Below are 22,039 nucleotides of genomic sequence, written 5' to 3'. Positions count from 1 at the left end.
CTTTATTTTAAAGGATTTTTATTTATTAACGTTAATTTCATTCAACGATTGAAAAATATTGTTTTGGTTTTGTTTTCCATTGGTGTGAATAAAAATGAATTTCCTATAAATGAATAGGAATCTAGATTATCGACATCAACAAATAAAAATAAAAAAGTGTCAAAAGTTGTTTTGAGGCTCTTGTTGAGTCTGTGAAATATTCCTAACAAAAATTTACAAACTCTGAGTGAAATTAACAACTGTTTCAATCGTTCGGTTTAGTGTTGTTTCGAAATTTTAGAATGGCTTCAAACTTGAATATGATGGATGATGAACAGATTATCAGGATGTGTGAGGCTTATGTAGAAGATCATAATATACAACAAATACTAAAGGATTGCATAGTTCAACTATGTGTTTGTCGCCCTGCTAACCCAATTGTTTTCCTGAGGGAGCATTTCCAGAAGTTGGAAAAGGTCAGTTAAATCATTTTCATATTGTCTAATGAAAATTTTGTTCTTATAAGAATAGAGACAGACTTGTTCAGTTTTAATGGATTACGTTTCAGTCTAAAATCGAAGACGCTTGTATGTGAATTTTGGGAAATGGTTTTTCAAATTTCATCCGCTAGAAGTGAACGAAAATACTTATTCACCTTATTAAACAAGATATTTTGTCCGAAGTTTGAGGTTATTTGTTCTCCTCAGATTTACTGGTCAAACGAAGAAAGGGTTCATTTATAACTATCCAATATGCTTAACTTTTTTTTTTGAAAATCATAGTGGAAAGATATTGGCTCATCATTTTGCTATGAAGTTAGTAATCGCTTATCGATAAATATGCTGTATTGAAGTAGGAACCAGTGAGAGCTAGTATTGTGAAGATTTTTGTTGAATGTATATCAAAAACTTAGTTCCTTAAAGACAGGTTTCTTCTTCATTGTACTGTATATATGTCTTTTTAAACAAATTTCCTCTTGAGCAATTTCCTTGAGTTACATTCTGTTGATCTGTTGAGAAACCAATTAAAATGAATCCAATACATGCACAATTTGAAACATGTGAATAACGCTTCAAACAGGTAGTTCTCTGGTCATTATTGAAAGTGATATTAAATGGTTAGAATAAAAGTTCACTTAAAACTGAAATGGACAAATTTGTAGAGTTTGAATCTGTTGAGCAGTATTTTTACTATTGAACTAATTGTACTACTAGAATTCTACTTGATGATCTTAGTGAAATTTTTCTTTCTCTTCTTGAGATGGCACTACCTCTTTAATAATATTCTCAGATTTTCTTTCACCTTTACTCACTTAACTCATTTAGAGGAATACTTTTGGGTAAAGGCAGTTTCATTTGCTGTATTGAACTCAGAACATTTTGAAGAAGAATAAATTTATGCACTTGAATAAAATACAACTGGTTCAAGAATGAAAGCTCAATGATCATATTTGTATCGTGATTTTGCCGATTTTGTCATCCAACAATTCTCTAAAACTCCTTATTTTCAATGATTAGGCTCATTTTTGCTTGCTTTAATTGAAAGGTAATCTGCAAAAATTGTTTTGTAAGTTATCTAGGAGGATCTGGCCATCTACATATGCTAATAATCCAAGATCATCTCAGGATATAATAATTGATGTTAGATACCTGATCTACCACTCTGAATGTGTTAAAATGTTATGAAAAATTGAAATGAGTGATTCTATGTATTGCCGAAAATCGTGGAGCATACTTAATTGCAAATTTCAATTTAAATCAGTAATACATAATAAACACTAAAGAGAGGATATTTAGAATTTGCATAAATATTTTTCGAAAAATTGTAATCAAATGATTTAATACACAGTTTGGTAAAGAGCGCTCACATAGTAAGAGCCCAAAAGGCGATGATATGCAATTTTAGGCACATGGCACCATTATATCAGGTGGCAGTGTCTCCTGCCTTATACACCCTCCATATTGGAATATGGTGATTTGATTTGCCATAAAACGGTTGGGTGTAACGCTAGCAGTCGCTTTCTTGTGAGAGATGCGCAGCCCATGGCGCCACCTCTTGGACTAGTAAAGAGTAACTTAAACTTATTATTATTTGATATTGTTACTATTTCATTGGGGAGATCATTTACATTGCGTTTGAGATAATAATTCAATATTGTTTTAAACTCCTTAAGTTTTCAATGGCCTGTCCATAAAGACAACGAGTCTGTTCAATTTCTCAAAAGGAATAGAATATTTTATTTTGGAAAATGTCGAAAATACAAATGACAAACGTGTCTACTTCAAATTGACGTCATTGTAAGTTCGCCAAATACAATTGGTATGGAGTTATACGCTCTATAAGTGATGACTTCACACACCGCCATTTTTGTTTCTCCTGTCAGTGTTCGGAATCCAAACAAACAAATTGTCATTCAAATTAGTACGTTGTCGTTGAAGAAATTGGCTTATTTTGATAAATAAGATTATTTAAGGACCGATTTTACTATTAATTGATAGACAGAAGGAACGAGATTAATGCCAATAAGTTCGAACTTGAAGTTCAACTAATAAACACGGCTTTTTACAAAATCTGGGGAATGATACAGGATTCAAACTTACTGGTATTAACCTCGTTCCTTCTGTCTATCAATTAATACTGAAATCGTTCCTCAAATACTCTTATCTATGAAAATAAGCCAATTTCTTCAACGACACCGTACTAATTCGAATGACAATTTATTTGTTTGGATTCCGAACACTGACAGGAGAACCAAAAATGGCGGTGTGTGACGTCACACTAATAGAGCCTATTACAGAACAATTTAGGAATATTACAATAGTTCCAATTTTCCTCGAAATGTTGCACTTTACGAGTCTTCTCATACATTTTCTTAAAATTAGGATTTTGCCTTTTTTGTAATGATTTTTTTTGTGGGATGTTTTTACGAATTTTTTCAAAATATATCAGTGATTTGTAGGGATATCATATCGAAATGAAAAGTTACTCGAAATATTATTATTTTTTCACCCGCAAATTAAAAATATGGGAATATTACAATGTGGGTCAATGTAGCAAATTATGTGAAAATTGATATGAAGAAATATCTTTAATTTCGTGTTTGCTCTTAAGCTCAATGTGAACCCAGCAATACGTCCTAACGTGCAGGTTTTGTTACTGTTGCCTCAAGCAACTTCGCGAATAATGTTTATAGATTAACTTTCTACTGGCGCCCGGGCGTTGAAAGTGGGCGCTAGCCTCGATGCCCTCTAGGTGAGGTCACCTCTTGGCTCGTTACAGCCTTACCGCCCACATCCCCTCCTACCCGCGTCCTGTGACGTCACTCGGGCGTCACGGGCCAGTTTTCTCTCTCTGCTCCCGCCATTCTGTCGACGTGGACGCCCGGCGTCGCGACGTTAGTAGTTTACGCGTGTGGCGTTGCGACGGCCACCACCATCACGACGTCGACGACGACCGCCACCGTCCGTCCAGAGGGTATGGCGACGCTGTTGATGCCGGCATCGGTAAGTGACCCAGGCGTCGGTGACGTCCGTTTTTTCTTTCTGTTTCGTGCGCCGCCGCCCCATCGATTGACGCCGCTTAACTGGGCCACGTACCGCGTGTTCCGTAACCCTGTTTTTTTTTCGGGGTTTGAATTGTTGGGCAATGGGAATACAGGGTGATGCACGGTGATGGCCTATTAGACGTTTATGGAAAACTAATCATAATTTTGTGCTGAAAATTTGCATTTTTGGGTTTGAGACAGTGATGTTTCTCCCTAAAATATTTTCAGATCTCTACAACTTTCGGTTATACTGGAAACATACTACTAACGGGTGTTTTTTTTTCGAGGTATATAACTTTAAGTTGGCATTACTGTTCAAGATGGCGACCGATTTAACAGCTGTCAAGTGATTTATTCTCGGTTTGGTTTGGCAATTCATCATGAATAGACTCACGCCTGAACAACGCTTGCAAATAGTGCAATTTTATTTCGAAAATAATGGTTCTGTGCGGAATACGTATCGCGCACTACGTCCGTTTTATTTTGTTTAGCGATGAAGCGCACTTCTGGTTGAATGGCTACGTCAACAAACAAAACTGCCGCATTTGGAGTGAAGCCAATCCTCAAGTGCATGTCGAAACACCGTTACATCCAGAAAAACTGACTGTTTGGTGCGCTTTATGGGCTGGTGGATTCATTTGGTCCGTACTTCTTCAAAAACGATGATGGCCAGAACGTTACAGTCAATGGTGATCGGTATAGAGCCATGATTACTGACTTTTTCATTCCTGAATTGAACAACCATGATGTCCAGGAGCTGTGGTTCCAACAAGACGGCGCAACATGTCACACAGCTCGTGCCACAATCGATTTATTGAAAGACACGTTTGGTGACCGCCTAATTTCACGTTTTGTACCTGTTAATTGGCCTCCAAGATCTTGTGATTTAATACCGCTAGACTACTACTTTCTGTGGGGCTATGTAAAGTCATTGGTCTATGCGGATAAGCCACAAACCCTTGACCATTTGGAAGACAACATTCGCCGTGTTATTGCCGATATACGGCCACAAATGTTGGAAAAAGTCATCGAAAATTGGACGTCCAGATTGGACTACATCCGAACCAACCGTGGCAGTCATATGCCAGAAATCATATTTAAAATGTAATGCCACAAGATTATCTTGCGGATAAATAAAATTCATGTCAATCGAATAATCCATCGTTGTTTTATTGCAATTTGAAGTTCTATAGCTCTAAAAAAAACACCCTTTACTTCCTCATTTCGAATGGCACACCCAGTATATTATTGCATCATTAGACAGCTTTTTTGATGACAATTTCAGCAATACGCCATACCTTGGGTAAAAACTCAACGGTTCATGAGTTATTGGGATTCTTATGGAAAAAGTTCATAGGGGACTCACATTTCTTTGAATAATTCTGCAGAAAAAGGTTTTTTCAGAAGAAACCTTTATCATTTTCGATTCTTCAAATACGTAGTATTATAAACCTGTTCGTGGTTTGGACGAAAAATGTACAGGATGTTTATCAGAAGATCATGAACTTGGACAACTCAAATTCATCAAAACTCAAGATTTTTCAAATTAGGACCTAAATTTTTCATTATTTAAACGATTCTAAAAGAAGGGGGGATTACTTAAGCAAATCCTATACCAGAAATGAATACTCTAAGAGTTTTCGCGGAAGAACTTTAAATGATCAGGAAAAATTAAATGATTAAAAATTAAAATTATGATTAGTTTTCCATAAACGTCTAATAGGCCATCGCGGTGAATCACACTGTATAGGGGGTTTTAATAATCGTGATTTTAGGAGTTTATTGGTTTATTATTTTCGAATATGAATCCTTTGAAGTTAAAGAATGTTGACCACCCTGAAGTTTTTACGTTAACTTTTTGGACTGTATGGAATCGAAAAATTTAACAAAAGCAGTGCAATTTTAGGATATGGTTAATTTTCTGTTTTGGCGCAAGATATCTCGAAACGAGAGGAAAAAATTTGAAATTATCGATGTAAAATTTTTTTTTGGATATAAAAATTCTAAAATTCATATTTTAGAGACTATGAGTGTTAGGACTTTGCGGTAGAAAAAAATGTTTCATCAGTCAAAAATCTCGAAAAGGAAACAAGTCATTTATGCCAGAATTCTCTTCTATTTAATTCCTCCTTGTTGGAGGTACAGGGGGTCAACTTTGGAATTTCAAATGGGAACCCCCTGTTTTTATTGCAGATTCGTATTTTTCAATTATTATTTCAAGACAGAATATTATAGTGAAAACAATCTAAACAAAATTTTTGTTGTTGTTCATAACATCTCAGACATTTCCATTGTTTTGAAGAAAATATCATAAACTAAACATAATTATATAAAAAAAAATATCAAGAGAGTACCAGGAATTAATTGGTCGATTGAAAAGTTCACTTGAAAGGATTGCCTGAATTTTTTAATCTCTGAGTTGGTACAACTATCTTTCATATCTGAGCAAAGTTGAATTTCACCACAGTGCTCTATTTTATCAGATCATCTCAAGTATTTTTAGAAATTTTGAGCAATGTTACTCAAATTATTGAAAAATGTTATTACTGCATTGATATTAAACTTAAGGTTGAAGTAAGCACATTCTTGTCCAGGCATAAGTAATATCAGAAGTTGCCTATTTTTGAGACCATACAATAAATAAAACATAAATGTGTTTGATCAACCAATTTCCGGTACTATTTTGATAAAACAGTATAACATAAACTAAACAGAATCCCATAACATAGCAGGTGACAGAGTCGATAATAAACAAAATAATATTACAACAATAAATTTTTTATTTTGACTTAGGTACCCACGATCGCTATAACTAAAACCATAAGGCATTTCCATTTTTCAAGATCACAGGCATAATCTTATAAGAGTTAACATTTCTTAACTAAAAAATTAATATATATATTTATAAAACATAAAACATCTTCATTTGAAAACGATCAATAGAGTCTCCGTATATAATAAACTATGACGTATATAAATATAAATAACAATACGTATAGGTAATTCCTCTTTCTTAAATTGTGAAATTTCGTATATATGTATATATAAATTCATCTTCTTAAAAATTATCCTAGTAAGTACATCAAACGGTGGTCATCAGGTAGAAAAATAAGGCTAAGGCGTAAATGTTAAGACATCCTCATGAGTACGTCCCGATGTATTCGGGCTTCCACAGCTGGTTGGAGAAGAAGTTGTTGACTATAGCTATGTCCCTGTCGTGGTCTGCTGTCACAGTGACAGGGGCGATGGTAACTCCGTCTGGTAAAAACAGCCCAAGGGGTATCAAAGGGTTGTCGACCAACTGCTTGATCTTCCTCTTCTGCGTGCCCCTGAGCTGCTGTATGAAGGACATTTGGAAATTCTTTGGTTCGTTGTCTTCCCCCGCGTCCGGCATCTCGGAGTCCTCCTGCTGCCGCAGGATTTTACAGGTGCGCTCCTGCTGGTCCTGCAGTTCCTGCTGACGGACGGCGGAGGGCGTTGAAGGCATCTGGGTGATTCTCTTGACGTTGTTGTTGTTGGTTTCAACAGGAGGTTGAGGGGGCGGTGGAGATGCCGCCTGGCTCTTGGCGCTCCTGTTGTGGCTGCTGTAGCTGTTGAGGCCGAGGCTGGAGATGAGCTTCTCGCGCTGGAGTCGCACCCGCTTGGTGGTGATGACGAAAGCGCTGACGAAGGCCTTCTGGCAGACCTCGACGTGGTCCATGGAGGGCAGCAGGGGCACCAGGTACTTGCAGGTTATCCTACGAGGCGGCCTGCCGGACTCGGTGGATTCTGGTATGTTCATGCGCGCCCTCAGGTCCATGTTCTGGCGCAGGAAGTGGTTTTGGGCGTCTGCCTCGCCGAGGCCGTAGAAGTGGTAGAATAGGCGCTCCCTCGCCTCTCTTGGTACTCGTTCGTCGCATTTTTGGGGGCACTGGCAGAGTTCCTCTGGAATTAGAAGAAGGGTGGTGTTAGTTTTCGGTTATTCAAGCCAATTCGAATTTTTATACATTTTTTTATATGTCTCTAGTTTGTTTGATAGTTTTTACCGTGTGTTATCTCTTTAATTTGTTGTGTTTTATTTTTTCTTTCTTTATCATTTCGTTTGATTTTTTTATTTCAATCATTGTCGGTTTTTTAAGCGTTCCCTTTTTTTTATTGACTTGTTTTTGTTATTTTTAAACGTAATAATTTATTTTTAAATTTGATTTTACGATTTTTTGCATTCATCTTGTTCTCGAGCTAGTAGAATCGTATATTTTTCTCTTGAACAATTACATTAGTTTATTCTACGATGTTATACTGAATTATTTCAATTATTTATACCAGTTTCGATTATTTTGAATTTTCCATCCCCATAGTTTGAGTTGGAATTATTTTTTCTTTCAATTTTCATAATCCAATCGTGGGTCATTTGATTAGGTCTCATTCGATTCCCAAATCTATTTTTGTTTATTTAATTTTCACTGATTCTCATTATCTGACCTATTTTAAATATCTAATTGCAGTTCCTTTTCAAATATTTCTGGTTAATACCTATTAAGATTCTAATGGTCTGATTCAGTTATGTAGGGTTCAAGGATAGATAACCCAGTAACACAATTCACATATTTTTCCCATCTAGATTTGTTGTTCGATTCATCATCAGCATAAAATGTTACATTTTGGTGTGCACTTTCTTGTTTATGGAATTTTTGGAAAATTGACTCTGAATTGAATGAATTTTGACATTCCAGGATTCCGTTAAGCAATATTTGTTTGAGATTCCAACTGAAATTAGGCATAATATAATTTTTTTCTAAATAATAAACCATAGTGTAAAATTTGAAGGATTCTATAAATTTTTCTCTATTTCAGTATCGTATTGAGTTTATTACAGTTCTAAAAACAGTGTTGTAATGAACTCATTACAGCATCGTTTTCAGATATATTTTTCGTTTTGTGGTTGTCTATACTTACTTCCAATTCTATCAAATTTCAACAAACGTCAATAATTAATTGTCAATATAATATAATTTGGATATAGTGAAATTCTTTGTAACATTATTCGCAATTTCTCTTAATTCTGGCTGTGTTAAATCGATTTCGTCAGACATAATTCACGAATTTAATGCGTTATTTTGAATTATTTCAAAATTCGAAATGTACGATTCATATTCAAATTCCGTAATCTGTCAATTTTAGTAACAGTCACACCAACTGCCAATATACAATACAAAAGTCACTAGGATATAAAATCCGAATTTTTCATTGAATTTCTTCAATATTTCACAAAACTTGACTGAAATAGAGAAAATATCGTCTAATACTTGTTGCAGAAGGCAATTCCAACACTCTTGCGTTCGAAAACTTGCTCCTTCGTCGCTTGTTTTCGAATTTCGCATTCGTGTTGGAATAGGAGCCCATTCTGCAACTTGTTTTAGAATATACTGTTAAAGCAAAAAATTTGAAAATTTTCATCTATCAAAAAATGAACAACACATAATCATGTAATTGAAAATATATATATTGCTACGATGATAGTTTATACATTTTTTTACTGCAAAGTTTCAGCACTTATTGTTCCGGAGATATATTGATTTAATTATTTTTTTAATCGATAATTTTAGATTTTTCGTGACCCGTTTCGATATATTTTAAATTTGCAGCGATTTTTTTTGTAGGTTTGAGATTTGTAATGTTTTTCTTCGAATGTAATAATCAAAACTTCATATTAGACGAAATATTCAGATGGGGAATTTTATAAAGCATTCCATACATGAAAATTTTTTTTTCAAATTCCATCGAGAATTCAACGATCAAAAAAAAAAAAGGTCAGATATTGAACAGGCGTGACGTTGAAAAGTACGACTAATTGGACGTTACATTTCCATCGAGATGTGTAGTAATTATCGTGGCTCGACCTTGATGAGCGTGTTGCACATTAAAAACGAAACGGGCACCAATGAAAATAGACGGGCTCTGTATATATAATAATAATATACAACCGATGACGATTTACCTTCGTGTGTCCTTAAAAAGTTACCTGTCGAACACGGAGCCGTTCTTATTAATTGTAAACAGTCGTGTAAACGATTCTCGCTTTCGAATTATCATAACATAAGGTCGGTACCATAACATAGAAGAAAAACATGATCGTGAACCCAGACATTTTTTGACAAGTCAGAGAAATTATCAACGATTGTTATCATTTTATCGTACCTTCATCGTAATCCTTTTTCTACGAAATGAAAATGATAACAGAATAGCGTCATAACCGATTTGGAGTCGGAGACTTGGGTGCTTGTACATATTATACAGGGTGTTAGTGAATGAGTACGACAGACTTCAGAGGTCACTTTGCATGGAAAAATAATAAATAATGTTTAAGATCCGAGACACTGGGTGTTGAAATTTTCTTGAAAACTGACTAATTTTTGCTCTGAAACCGATCGAGTTATTCAAGTGAAATTTGGTGGGTTTCAAGAGGTAGTTTTTTTTTTTTGAAAGAGAAAAAATTGTACGCCACTGAGATATTTCAAGCTAAAAACCATTTTTGAATCCTCGTACAGTTTGTGACAAAAAATATGTCATGCCTTTTCTTGTGTGGGGAGCCGTATTTATGCAAAAAAATTAAACATCTCAACGCGTATTTTTTATTTGTTTGAAAATGATCTATTATTAGACAGTTTTGATAATCTAATTTATGTTTTATTGTTTTGCATAAAAACGGTTCCCCATAAGCAATTGTTTGCCACAGCAATTCAAAAATGATTTTCACTTTGAAATATCTCAGTGGCGTACCATTTTTATTTCAAAGCTTATGCATATCATAAGATATTCAACTGAAATTTTACACGAATATTCCTATCTGGAGTTGAATGCATGTCATATGTCAATTTCTACTGCAAATCTACAGAGTTATATATTTTTTGGATCAGTGCCCGCTTTTTTCCTCTAGAACTTTTTATTGGAGGACCACTGGTAATTTAGAAAAATGTAAAAAGTTTCTTTGATATAGTACTAAGCTTTTTGATCTCGTGTTGTTTTGTCATATATGCTACCGATTTCGAGAAAAAAATTCAAACAATTTTGTCTAAATCCTCAGGAAAATCCAAATTATCATTAAAATCTAGTTAGTAAACTGATGATTAAATTTAATATCAGTTTTGGTACTTATTTTCTCTAATTCTGTGGTTATTTCGTTCATTCTTCCACATCTTGTAGAACAAAATCGTGCGAGAATATATCAGAAACGCACAGTTTTCATGGTTATATTTTATCATTCTATGTTGGTACTCCGAACTTTCCGCCACGGCTTTATCTGTCAATTCATCAATTTGCCTCAAAGAAATCAGTTCTGCCAACCAACATTTTTCAATGCAAAAATCACTAAAATATATTTATGGAAATATTTCATTAATTTCAATGAAAATGCAATGAATTAGAGAAAATAATGTATAATACTCGTACAGAAGGCTCATTCTACCACTCGTTCATTCCAAAACTCGCCACTTCGTGGCTCGTTTTTGAATTTTGAACTCGTGGAAGAATATCAATGCCTTCTGCACTTGTATTATAAATAACTATTCTCGAGCTGTAGCAAAATGTAGCAATTCGATAAATTCATATGATCACAACAAAAAAATAAGGACTACAAGAAGCACCCTGTAACTTGAAAACAAAGCGTTTGCAAGCCCAGGTTTATAGGACTTCTTTGATTGAAATTATCTAAAGAATATCTGGATTTTCGAAAGATATTGATAAACTTCTAGATTTAGAAAATTCAATTACAAGTCCCTATCCCATTTCATTGGAATGTCAATACTCTGACATTTATAACATAGAAGTTATTGATATGTAGAAGAAGCATATTTCAATTAGTTGTCAATTTGACATATAAATGGAACGAAAAACATTTTTGTTTGGAATCTTATAATTCCTTTGGGAAGTTATCGTATTCTTTAACTTAGAATTTATGCAACTATTACTCTCTATAAAATGACATAGGATTGCCTATAACAACTCTTCGAATTATGTAAAACACAGTCCGCATTTTTTTGGGTCGATTTGTCATTCGAGGGCGTTGCCAGAGCAGGCATGTACCTTGTCGTAATGTCGTAGAATTTTAAAGACACCGAAAAAAAAAGATTTTTTTGTCAATTTGGGAACTGTGCGAATAGTAGGTCGATTTCGTAGGACGTCAAGGGCACTGACAAGTAATGCACGTTCGGTGTGCCAATGTTTTGGGACTTTTACTTCGCAGGTTTTGGAGGTTGTCGAAGGCCTGCCACACGTTCAGTTGCGAAACGTATGGGGAAAGAATAGATAGACATTTTCGGGTACGATTTGAGCTGTGCTTTCGACATTTCGAGGTTTTTGGCGTGTTGTCGAAACGTTCGAGAAGTTACGTTCGTTCTAGATCGTTTTTATACGTTAAAAGATGATTATGCTTTAAGGAATTTGGTGTCGTTTTGATGGCAACATTGGGATAGTCTATGATTTGGAATTGTAGTCTATGATAAATGATAATCCTTAGTCGGTTCTGTGGTTTTCAATGTGTAGACGTCAAACTGACAACTAATTTAAATATGTTTCTATGAGAATCTATGTTCGCCAATTTTGATCCCACATTTTTACATGATAAAATGACGTTTCATGCATTCATAGAGAAAAAAGATATATTTATTATTTGCGCACAGAGCTGAAAGTTGTCAGGAAATAGGAATTTTTCGATCAATTGGTCTATCGCACACGAAAAAAGCTCACATTAAGACATGGTAATGAAATATGAAATATTTATTTCGATGTTTTCATTTCTTCCGTTGTTTGCCGTAAAAATGACAACCTTCACCTGAATATTCAATTCTATGACAACTATTGAATTGAATCTTTTCACAATGTTAACTTATTTATTCTCATAGATCACGTACAATTGTAATGGAAGTATAAAAAAAAATATTATAACATTGGTAATAAAATAATTTAATAACGCACAATCTGAAAAAAATATTAAGTGAATTTATTTCTATAACTTGGAACAATTGAATAGTTTTTTTTTAAGAATTGAATGTATTTTTCTTTATGTTCTAGATATTGAAAAATTTTCAGTTCAAGATTGATTTGATATTATTTTTTTTTGTAATTATCTCTTATATTCATCTTTGAAAATTTGATTATCATAAAGAACATTAGGAGAAAAACTGATTTTAAATAATAAAATTGCAACGAGTCATTTTTGGTAAAGATTATTGGATGAAAAAATATTGAAAATTTACAGAAATTCTGTAATTTTGCCATTTCTGCGGCCTAAGTGAGTGTAAACATTTTTGGCCAACAAGTTTAGGTTAGGCCTCAACTTCACATCGATGACACTTATGGACAAATGTGATTCAGTATATTTAGTGTTAGGTTGTGATTGCATGAAATACAAAAATTTCGACATGTACGTCTTAATATTGGTTTATTTCATTCGTTAGCTATTTTTTTCGAGCGACAGTTTTTAAAATTAGGTTTTTTTCGTTGAAACTTTGATAATTTTCATCATAGAATAAATGATATTTTCAGACAAATAAATAAGTTTATATCGAAATTCATAAAGGTGTGAGGTTTCATGTAGAACTTTTCAATGTATTGAAAATATGAAACGGAAAAACATTCGGACCAATTTTCTTATCGTTTTTTCCATAAAACAGCACTGAGTCCTAAATCGAAACATAGAAAATCGATTAAACCACTTGTTGCATAAATCACCATACAACTTCGCCTCTAGCACTTGGCGTCATTACGTCATTACCACCTCAATTCACTATCTGCCAACCGTGCTTCAATATATACGAATGGCATTATAATCTATCATTCGGGCTTCCAAAAAATATGGAAATCGCATTATAATGATGATTCTTACAGTCTGCTAGGTATTCAATTCTTAAGTTTTTTTTTTGGGGCCATTTCGTGTTTCATTCTTTCCGGCGTTGGTTGTTTTTATTCGACCTTACCAGTAAGAAGGAGGATTGTTATCAATTCTTACCTTCGGCACAAGGTTATCAGCTATTCGGACGTATTGGCTCATAGAATTCTTCGAGATTTAGTGCACGAGTATTGTATTCCATGGTTCAGCGATAAACACTTGGAAACGTTCTAGAATTTTTTTTACTGCTTCGGAAATTCTGGTTTGAAAATGTGTTGTTGAATTGTTTCAATGATTTTTGAGGAGTTTAAAACAAGATATCAAATCAAACAATATGCAATTAATATTTTTGGTATAAAATTATAAAATTCAAGAGTTATTCTTGATGAAGGATTTTATTTCAATGAATATTGAAAATAATACGTGAATTTTGTATAAAAATATAAACCCCATCTATGTACATATTTACCTCAAAGTTATTATGAAAAGAAAATAGCTGATGAATCAAATTGATTCAGTTATTCGATTCATAAGTTATCACATAATAAATCGAATTAATTCAGTTATTTTATTTATCAATTATTTTCATGAATCCTAGTTAAGAGAATTGCATTATTTTGAGTCGTTATAATAATTTTTGTTGATACTTGTAATGCAAATAACCAATGCCTTTTTTCTTATAGGGTGCCGTTTTTATGCAAAAAAATAAAACATCTCAACGCGTATTTTTCACTTCTTTAATAAATTATTTATTATTAGATGTATTGAAGTTAGGATGCTTTATTTTTTTGCATAATAACGCTGCCCTATAAGAAACAACTCCAAAAATGATTTTACTCTGAAAGATCTCAGTGGCGTACCACCTCTTTCTTTCGAAAAATTGAGAGCAATAAATAGCAAAAAATAGTCGGTTTTTAAGAAAAACTTCGCGGAATTCGAGGCATTTACGAAGAAAAGTCATTATTATTATTTCCTACTCCCAGAAATTGTTGCATTTCTTCTCCAACAGATACAAATTCAGCTTTAAAGCTCCTTCATCAGAAAGGAAAATGGGATTTTAGTGTTCAAGTAGAATAAATAGTCATAGAAACGTATTTAAATCAAATGTCAGTTTGACAGCTGACACAAGGGTAGATTAACCTCATTTTTCAGAACACTGAATTCAAGGCGTGTTTATTTCAGTTTTCTCCAATGATTTTTGCGTTAAATTTTCGGATTTTCGAATATCATTTCCTTGTGAATACCTTGTGGCGAAAAAATACCAGAGAAATTCTTCTAAGGCAACGCGGGCTCATCAGACTGCTTAATACGGCCACATTCCTCGCAACAGTCAGAATGCAATTGTCGAAATTTGTAAATATTAAACGATAACGATTAATCGCCAGTTAGAAATTGCTTATTCTCCTTATTGTAATTTCATTTACGCTACTTCGAACGCTGTTATCATCAATCAACGATACGTGCTCGTTATCCACGGAAAAATAGGTTAGGATTCTCGGACAAGGACGTCCTCTCTTCGACACCATTCCCCAGGTCGGCGGCTGGCCGCTAGGTGGCGCTGCCGGAGAAAAGCTGCCCTATCGGCGAATTTATGGTCTCGACCGTATGGCATCTTCATCTTTCACATTCTGCGACCGAAATGGAGCTAGAAAGTGAGATGTTCTTGCGAGAATTATGGACGTATTGGACAGCGGCGTATCCCATATGTTTGCACGGGAGGTTTTTTTTACGTTTTCGATCGTTGATAGTCGAAAAAGTTAGTGATATATCAATCTTCTTTGTAGATTAATATTTGAGTTGAGATTTTCACGTTGATTTTTGAAGAAGCAGTTTTTGCAAAATAAACGAGAAAGGCATGAAATTTTTCACTAATTTTTAATACAAATTTCGACTTCGATTAACTTAAATCTTCTGAACACGGATCTAGACCCAAATTTCTGAATACGATCACTCAATTGACCTTCAAAGTTTAAAGGATTTTCCTATAAGATTTTCTTTTGTGATATTAAAAAAAAAACGAGTATATTTGGAAAGAAATCAATGGATGCTCATTTCATTGTAAAGATATGCCATAAAAGATGGAAAACGATATCAGCCAAATGGCTACAACGTCTACGGTTGAAGCACCATATCTTTTTCAAGAAATTTCCCAAGACCAATTCGTACATTTGCGGCTGTATGTCCTTGATAACTTCACGAATTTTATCTTTAAGCTCTTGAATAGATTATGGAGCATTGACATATTATATCTTACATTTTACGTGGCCCCAAAAAAAAAGTCTAAAGGTGTTAAATCACAAGATTTCGGTGACCAGGTAACTTTTCTTGTGAAATTGCGATTGTTTCGTTGCTTGTGTGGCAAGTAGCGCCGTCTTGTTGAAACTAAACGTCCCAACTTAAAAAGCTTCAAATTTCGGATTTGAAAAAAATCATTGATGTGGAGTGCCTAATTTCCAAGACAAAATAGTAATCGTTTTCGTTAACACTACGGGCTACAGCAGAAATATTCCCAGTTGTTCCTCAGCGACGCACACGGTTTCGACAGCTCAAATTTTTTCAACAGTTTGATTGTCGGCGGACCCAAAAGTGAGCTAGTTTTTGAAACCGTGACTGCAAAATTTTCACCATTTTTGTAATGTGTTTTAACAATTTCAACATGTTGTTGAAGTGTGTATCGTTCCATATTTAGTAATGGCGTAGTTTTTAATTGTCAAATATAAAAAAATGACAACTACAAAAGTGACAGCTACTCAGATGGCGAACTATTCAAAATGAAACTTCTTATTGGAAAACCTAATATTACTTATTTTGTTTCTTGGCATATCTGTGGCGGTTCAGATCATTACAGATCTGAGAAACTTAATTATTTCTTCCGTGTGAAAGCTACATTTATTGATTTTTGGACAACTGATTATGAGATATCGAAATTATTTTTTTTTTGGAATCGCAAAGAACTGATCCTAACAAAATAATGAATTCATATCATTATTTTCTATCTAAATTATCGGCTAAAAATTTGAAATGAACAGACATATTTCATTTTATTGGAATTGATTTCAATGTAGTAATGACCGAATCTATTGAATTTCAAAAAAAGCTTATAGTTTGTCTTGAATATTTTAAAACAGATGCCTTCTGTAAGTTGAGATATTTCTACGTTATGGTCGAGTACCTTTGTCCTTAACGTAATCAGTCATTAAATCGTTAAACAATGGAATTGAGAAAACTGAGGGTTATACTTTTCCGCAAAAAAACACAATAGTATTGAAAATTTCATAGTACAAAAAAACCTTGATGTTAACAACATAAGGACACAGTAAGAATTTTTAATTTCCGATATTCGTTCAAATTCTCCAAACTTTTTTTTTCAAATTACAATTTCAACCGTTTGCACCTGACACGAACGATGCCAAGTGTCTTAAAAATTCCCCGATAAAAGATAAAAATCATCGGTATCGCTCATAAGTTTGTTCAGGTAAAAAAAAATACAAATTTATCGGACAATAAGAACGCGACTAATTGTTTTAAAGATTAACCGGTTCGAATTCATTCGGTAATTGGTATCGATACGAATTTTTATCGTCGATACGATGGACAAGTCAAATTAGGTTGAAAAAAATTATTGGCTAGTTGCATTTCGGATAAGGGAAATTCTAGAGAGGCGTGGGGAATTTTTTGCGATTATTCTTCTGTCCACAGGTTCGTAACAGATCGGTCACCCATACAGATACTGACCCCGCCCAACGCTGCTTTGAAGAAAAATGTATTTTCCGAATTAAAAAAAAAAAACAACTATTACCGAACGTGTTTGTATCGAATTGAATATGCTAAGTAAAGATATTTTGTTCGTTAAATTCTTGTTCATTCAACTGTCTATAGCTCTTATTGAAATCAAAACAAACAGAAAAATTTTGCGGTCAATTGCAAATGTTTTTGTATTTTCTCGCAATTTGGTTTTTGTTTGGTAACTGGGATGTATTGTTGTACATTTTATCACTGCTTATTGGGAAATTTCACGGTTTTCTTTATCGCAATCATTCACAACTTCGCTATCCATTACAAAGGTTAGCATTTAAGTTCATGAATTTAAAAATTAATCTATTTAAATGTAGAATTGTCATTCGTTTGATAAATAACAAATTTTACACTATGTTTTATAATTTTGTGTTTCAACGTGAAATATCTCAGCATTTGAAGCAATTTACTAAATTTTTGAATTTATATAAAATTCAAAAAAATCAAATTACTTAGCGGTAAAAAATATTATATTCGGCTTCACTGATTTTATCGCGAACCATGAAAATTTCAGGGTGTGGAGGTAATATATTATTATAATAATAATAAGGAATCAACCAAAAAAAAATAAATAATTGACTTTGCACAGTTGTTAAAATCATTCGGAAAGTTATAATCAACTTATAAACAAAATAAAGGAAACCTATAGGATTAATAGAATTTTTAAGAATGCAATTCGAGTATTTCTCATATGAAACTGTGCTCTATTGGGAAATCCGATTCAAGTCTTTTTTTTATCACAATTTCAGTTCATTCTGACAAAGGTAAACATTAAATAGTCGGATAAACTTATATATGTATAATTGTAATCTCCATTGAATTCGATCTCGCCCAGATATGAATAGTATCTTGACGTACAGATAAGGATAATTCAATGATTCAATTTTAACGCTTCTAAACTCTATTCAGTTCAATATCAGCGAAAATAAACTCTTAGAATCGCCTTTCAATAGAACAAGTTGCTCTCTTGCCGTAATATATAAATGAGTGGTGCCACCTGTTGAATGCTTAATCATGTATACAAGTTGTTGCACACCTAATCGAATATTCAAAAGTTCATACCTTGGAAGCTATTAGGAATAGGAATTTGCTGTGGAAATGTATAATTGTCTTTATATTGAGCGGTTTTATTGTAGTTAATGTTTGTGATTTCTGAAGGAGAAGATTGAAGAATGTCTCAATTGCGCCCGAACTTTCGATTGAAATTTCTTGTTGCAACTTTAAAATCTGTATAAAAAAAAAAAAAATTATAAATGTAAAAAATTTCAACTAAAATTAAAAACTCGAAAAATATGAGTGCTAGGACTTTTCGGTAAAAAGTATTGTATTCATTATCCTGGTAGAAATATATGATCTAAAGTTTATGATTACGTGTTTCTATAAGTGATTTTTTGAATTTTGTTTCTTTGATCTGAGAGGATAAATACGGTATAACTAACTACTTTTTTGCCAATTTTAATGCGAATATCCTATAAAGTTTTCAAAATAAGCTCTACACAGCAGACTAAATTTTTTTTTCGATTTTTGGCTTGAAAAATTTCAGGAGGGGTTCGAATTTTTTCTTGGAAAATGTCAAGGATTCATTACAAGAAATAATATACACAATCGTAAAAAAGTCAAACAAAATCTGGTTCGAAAAGTAATAAGAAACATTTTCAAAAGATTTGAAATCGATTAAAATCAATAAACATCATGTATATTTACGTTTCTGATAAATTAATAATTAATAATAAAAGACTACACGTTTGATTAAGAATTTTTGAAAAATTTATTTCAAGTGTTCTTTAGTGAAAATTTTAATCGAAATTGAACAACAAAATTTTATTCGAAAATTATTATATCACGTAAACTACGGTAGAAAATCAGGCCCACAAATTATTAAGGCAGAAAATCAAGTTTAATTTGAAAGAATTGACTTTCGATGTAACGATTTAATTCATAATAACAAAATTAGAAACTTTCAAAGTTATAGACAGAGTTTACTCCCAATAATTTCGAAATACGATTAAAAAATCTCAAATCGTGTTGACATCGATCAATTCAGAATGTTATTGTTTCCCCTGGCAATGCAGCTTTTGTTTGCAAACACAGATGAAACGGATAATTCAGCGAAGGTTTATCTGTGAATACCCGACAACATCGTACAACGTCTGTACGTAAAGGTAAACATCGAATAAAGTCGAAGACAGACTTCGATCATCAACGGCCCAAATACGTAAGAAAGGAAATACGAATTTAATAACGCCATTTATCGACACGAGTCGAAGAGAAACTGAAGGAAAACGAGACGAAACGATGTTACGAAGGCCGTAATCGAGAAACCGCAATCAACCTTTTTACAAACCGCCTAGAAACAGTAATTATTCAGCGAGGAGAGAGATCCAAGAAGGCCTTGCGCCCGTCGAAGGCGAGATCCGAAAACAAAAACACACAATCGTTTGACATTTGACGTCCCACTTACTATCTGGTCGCTGTTTTCGTAGTCGATTGTGAAAACGGCGTTTTTAGTAAAAGTAAAGCTGCAAAGAACCTGTTATACGATGGACACGTGCCTTAGCGACAAGGCCAATGTTTCCTTCCAATAAATCGAGTGACCTACATTCGGAAGGTCGCTAATCGCCTGGTTTTTTTCGTAGCACACTACGCGATGATAAACGGGTAAACACTGACACTTAGGGGTGAACACAGAACCGCACAATCTGACACAAACACACAGAGAAAGACCCCGCGGGAACACATAGAATTATCTAGGTGGTTATTTCGCGAATCGGTGGGTTTTTTTTCGTTGTTGTTGACGTTTTGTTTCGACCTACCTGCAACCTTCTTCGCGGGTATCAGCTTCCCCGTCCTGGATATGTAGGCCAGCCCTGCGCTGCGTAGATGTTTCTGGAGTTTTCTCTTCGACTTGGGTATGCCCTGTTTGTCGAGCCGATCTATCAGTGAGGATGACGGAGACGCCATGTTTGTTGTGTTGCTTAGACGGTGGCGCTACGCGGTTTGGACGTACGAACGCGATCGGGGGACGGTGCCACGAACGGTCACGAGAGCGGCGGAGAGTGACGGGAAGAGGTGGGGCGCAGGCGCGGGGACGGCCACGTCCTCGCGTTTGGAGAGGAGGCGGCGAAGGCCCGTCGCGCGCTGTGAGTGTGTATATACAGGGTGTCCGCCGAAAAGTGACGGATGTCTAACTGAAACGATTATTGGAATACGCTCTATTAGTGGTGACGTCACACTCCGCTATTTTAGTTCTCCTGTCAGTGTTCGGAATCCAAACAAATAAATTGTCATTCAAATTAGTACGTTGTCGTTGAAGAAATTGGCTTATTTTGATAAATAAGATTATTTAAGGAACGATTTTACTATTAATTGATAGACAGAAGGAACGAGATTAATGCCAGTAAGTTCGAACTTGAAGATCAACTAATAAACACGGCTTTTTACAAAATCTGGGGAACGATACAGGATTCAAACTTACTGGTATTAACCTCGTTCCTTCTGTCTATCAATTAATACTGAAATCGTTCCTCAAATACTCTTATTTATGAAAAGAAGTCAATTCCTTCAACGACACCGTAATAATTTGAATGACAATTTATTTGTTTGGATTCCGAACACTGACAGGAGAACCAAAAATGGTGGTGTGGGACGTCATTCTAATAGAGCGTCCCGAAACACTGTAGTTTTGTTTCTATTCAGATGAATATTCTATTTCCATGGATTTTTCAATTAAAGCTGACTTATTGTGTTTCATGGGTAAGACGATTCAGTAGTCCCTGCCTTATACACCTTGTCCGTAAAGTATGAAACAAATCCATTAGCAAAACAGACCATTTTAAGAAATAATCCTGAAACACGTCGATTTTTTATTTCAATGTACCGTATTTTAAAATAATAATCTAATATACAGGGTGAATTACTTTCGAGTAATGACGTCACCGTAATTTTTTTTTAAATGGAACACCCCCATTTTGTCTCAATTTTCCGATTACTCTAGCTGAGCTGATTCCAAAAATGTATCACACGTTGATTCCTATTGCTACAGGGTGGACGAAAATACAATAGTTTTGTGTGTGCTCATAAAGTAACGCGCAATATTATGTATTAGTTAAATTAACAATATTATCAAAAATACTTATTGTCTAGCGGCAATTGGTTTCAATGTAACACACTGTAGTTTTTTACATTTAATTTAACTAATACAGAATATTACGCGTTACTTTATGAGCACACACAAAACTATTGTGTTTTTGTCAACCCTGTACCAATTAAAATCAACATGTGATACATTTTGGGAATCAGCTCAGCTAGAGTAATCGGAAAATGGGAGTGTTCCATTAAAAAAAATGACGGTGACGTCATTACTCAAAAGGAATTCACCCTGTATATTGGATTATTATTTTAAAATACGGTAAATTAAAATCAAAAATCGAAGTTTTTCAGGATTATTTCTTAAAATAGTCTGTTTAGCTAAAAATAAATTTGTTCCATACTTTACGGACACTGTGTATACCCGACTTGGTGGTACCGTAGACTTTTACGAATTTTTCTCGAAATCGATTGCAGATACGACAAAACCACAACAAACCAAAAAGTGTAGTACTGAACCAGAGTTTCTTTTTGAATTTCTCTGAACTAGCAGTACTTATTTCACAAAAAAACTAATTTTGGAGGAAAGAAGCGGACACCCTTCCAGAAAAAATTCACCCTGTAGATTTGCATTCATTTCATATTTGAGAGGTCTACGAAAAATCGGTGAGCAGTGCCAAAATTGACGATCATTGATTATCCGAATTTCGATCTCACCTGAAGAATTTTCTGTCAAAATTTTCCATACTTAACCCTTAGAAAATTTAAAA

The 22,039-nt window shown here is 34.1% G+C and overlaps 2 protein-coding genes across 3 annotated transcripts in view; one reads left to right on the top strand and one right to left on the bottom strand.

The window, feature by feature from the left end:
- The first annotated feature begins 140 nt into the window (after window positions 1-140).
- Window positions 141-22,039, top strand: part of LOC123672534 (cAMP-dependent protein kinase type I regulatory subunit) — a 59,739-nt gene continuing 37,840 nt past the window's right edge. Inside the window, exon 1 of one of the 2 annotated variants that reach the window (XM_045606664.1) lies at window positions 141-455. In XM_045606664.1, the coding sequence (XP_045462620.1) occupies window positions 282-455 (174 nt within the window). In that variant the 5' untranslated portion in view covers window positions 141-281. Of the gene's footprint in view, window positions 456-3,440; window positions 3,483-22,039 lie in introns of those variants that run through there. The other variant, XM_045606666.1, reaches the window with a different exon arrangement.
- LOC123672535 lies at window positions 6,284-20,217 on the bottom strand. Its single transcript, XM_045606669.1, has 2 exons — window positions 19,997-20,217; window positions 6,284-7,447 (listed from the first exon to the last, which is right to left on the bottom strand). Exons 1-2 carry the CDS (start codon window positions 20,142-20,144, stop codon window positions 6,663-6,665), a joined length of 933 nt encoding a protein of 310 aa, XP_045462625.1. The 5' UTR covers window positions 20,145-20,217; the 3' UTR covers window positions 6,284-6,662.

Source organism: Harmonia axyridis, chromosome 2, assembly GCF_914767665.1.
Source record: "Harmonia axyridis chromosome 2, icHarAxyr1.1, whole genome shotgun sequence".
Lineage (NCBI taxonomy): Eukaryota > Metazoa > Arthropoda > Insecta > Coleoptera > Coccinellidae > Harmonia > Harmonia axyridis.
The sequence above is the reverse complement of the archived record's forward strand: the minus strand, read 5'-3'. Positions and strand labels throughout refer to the sequence as shown.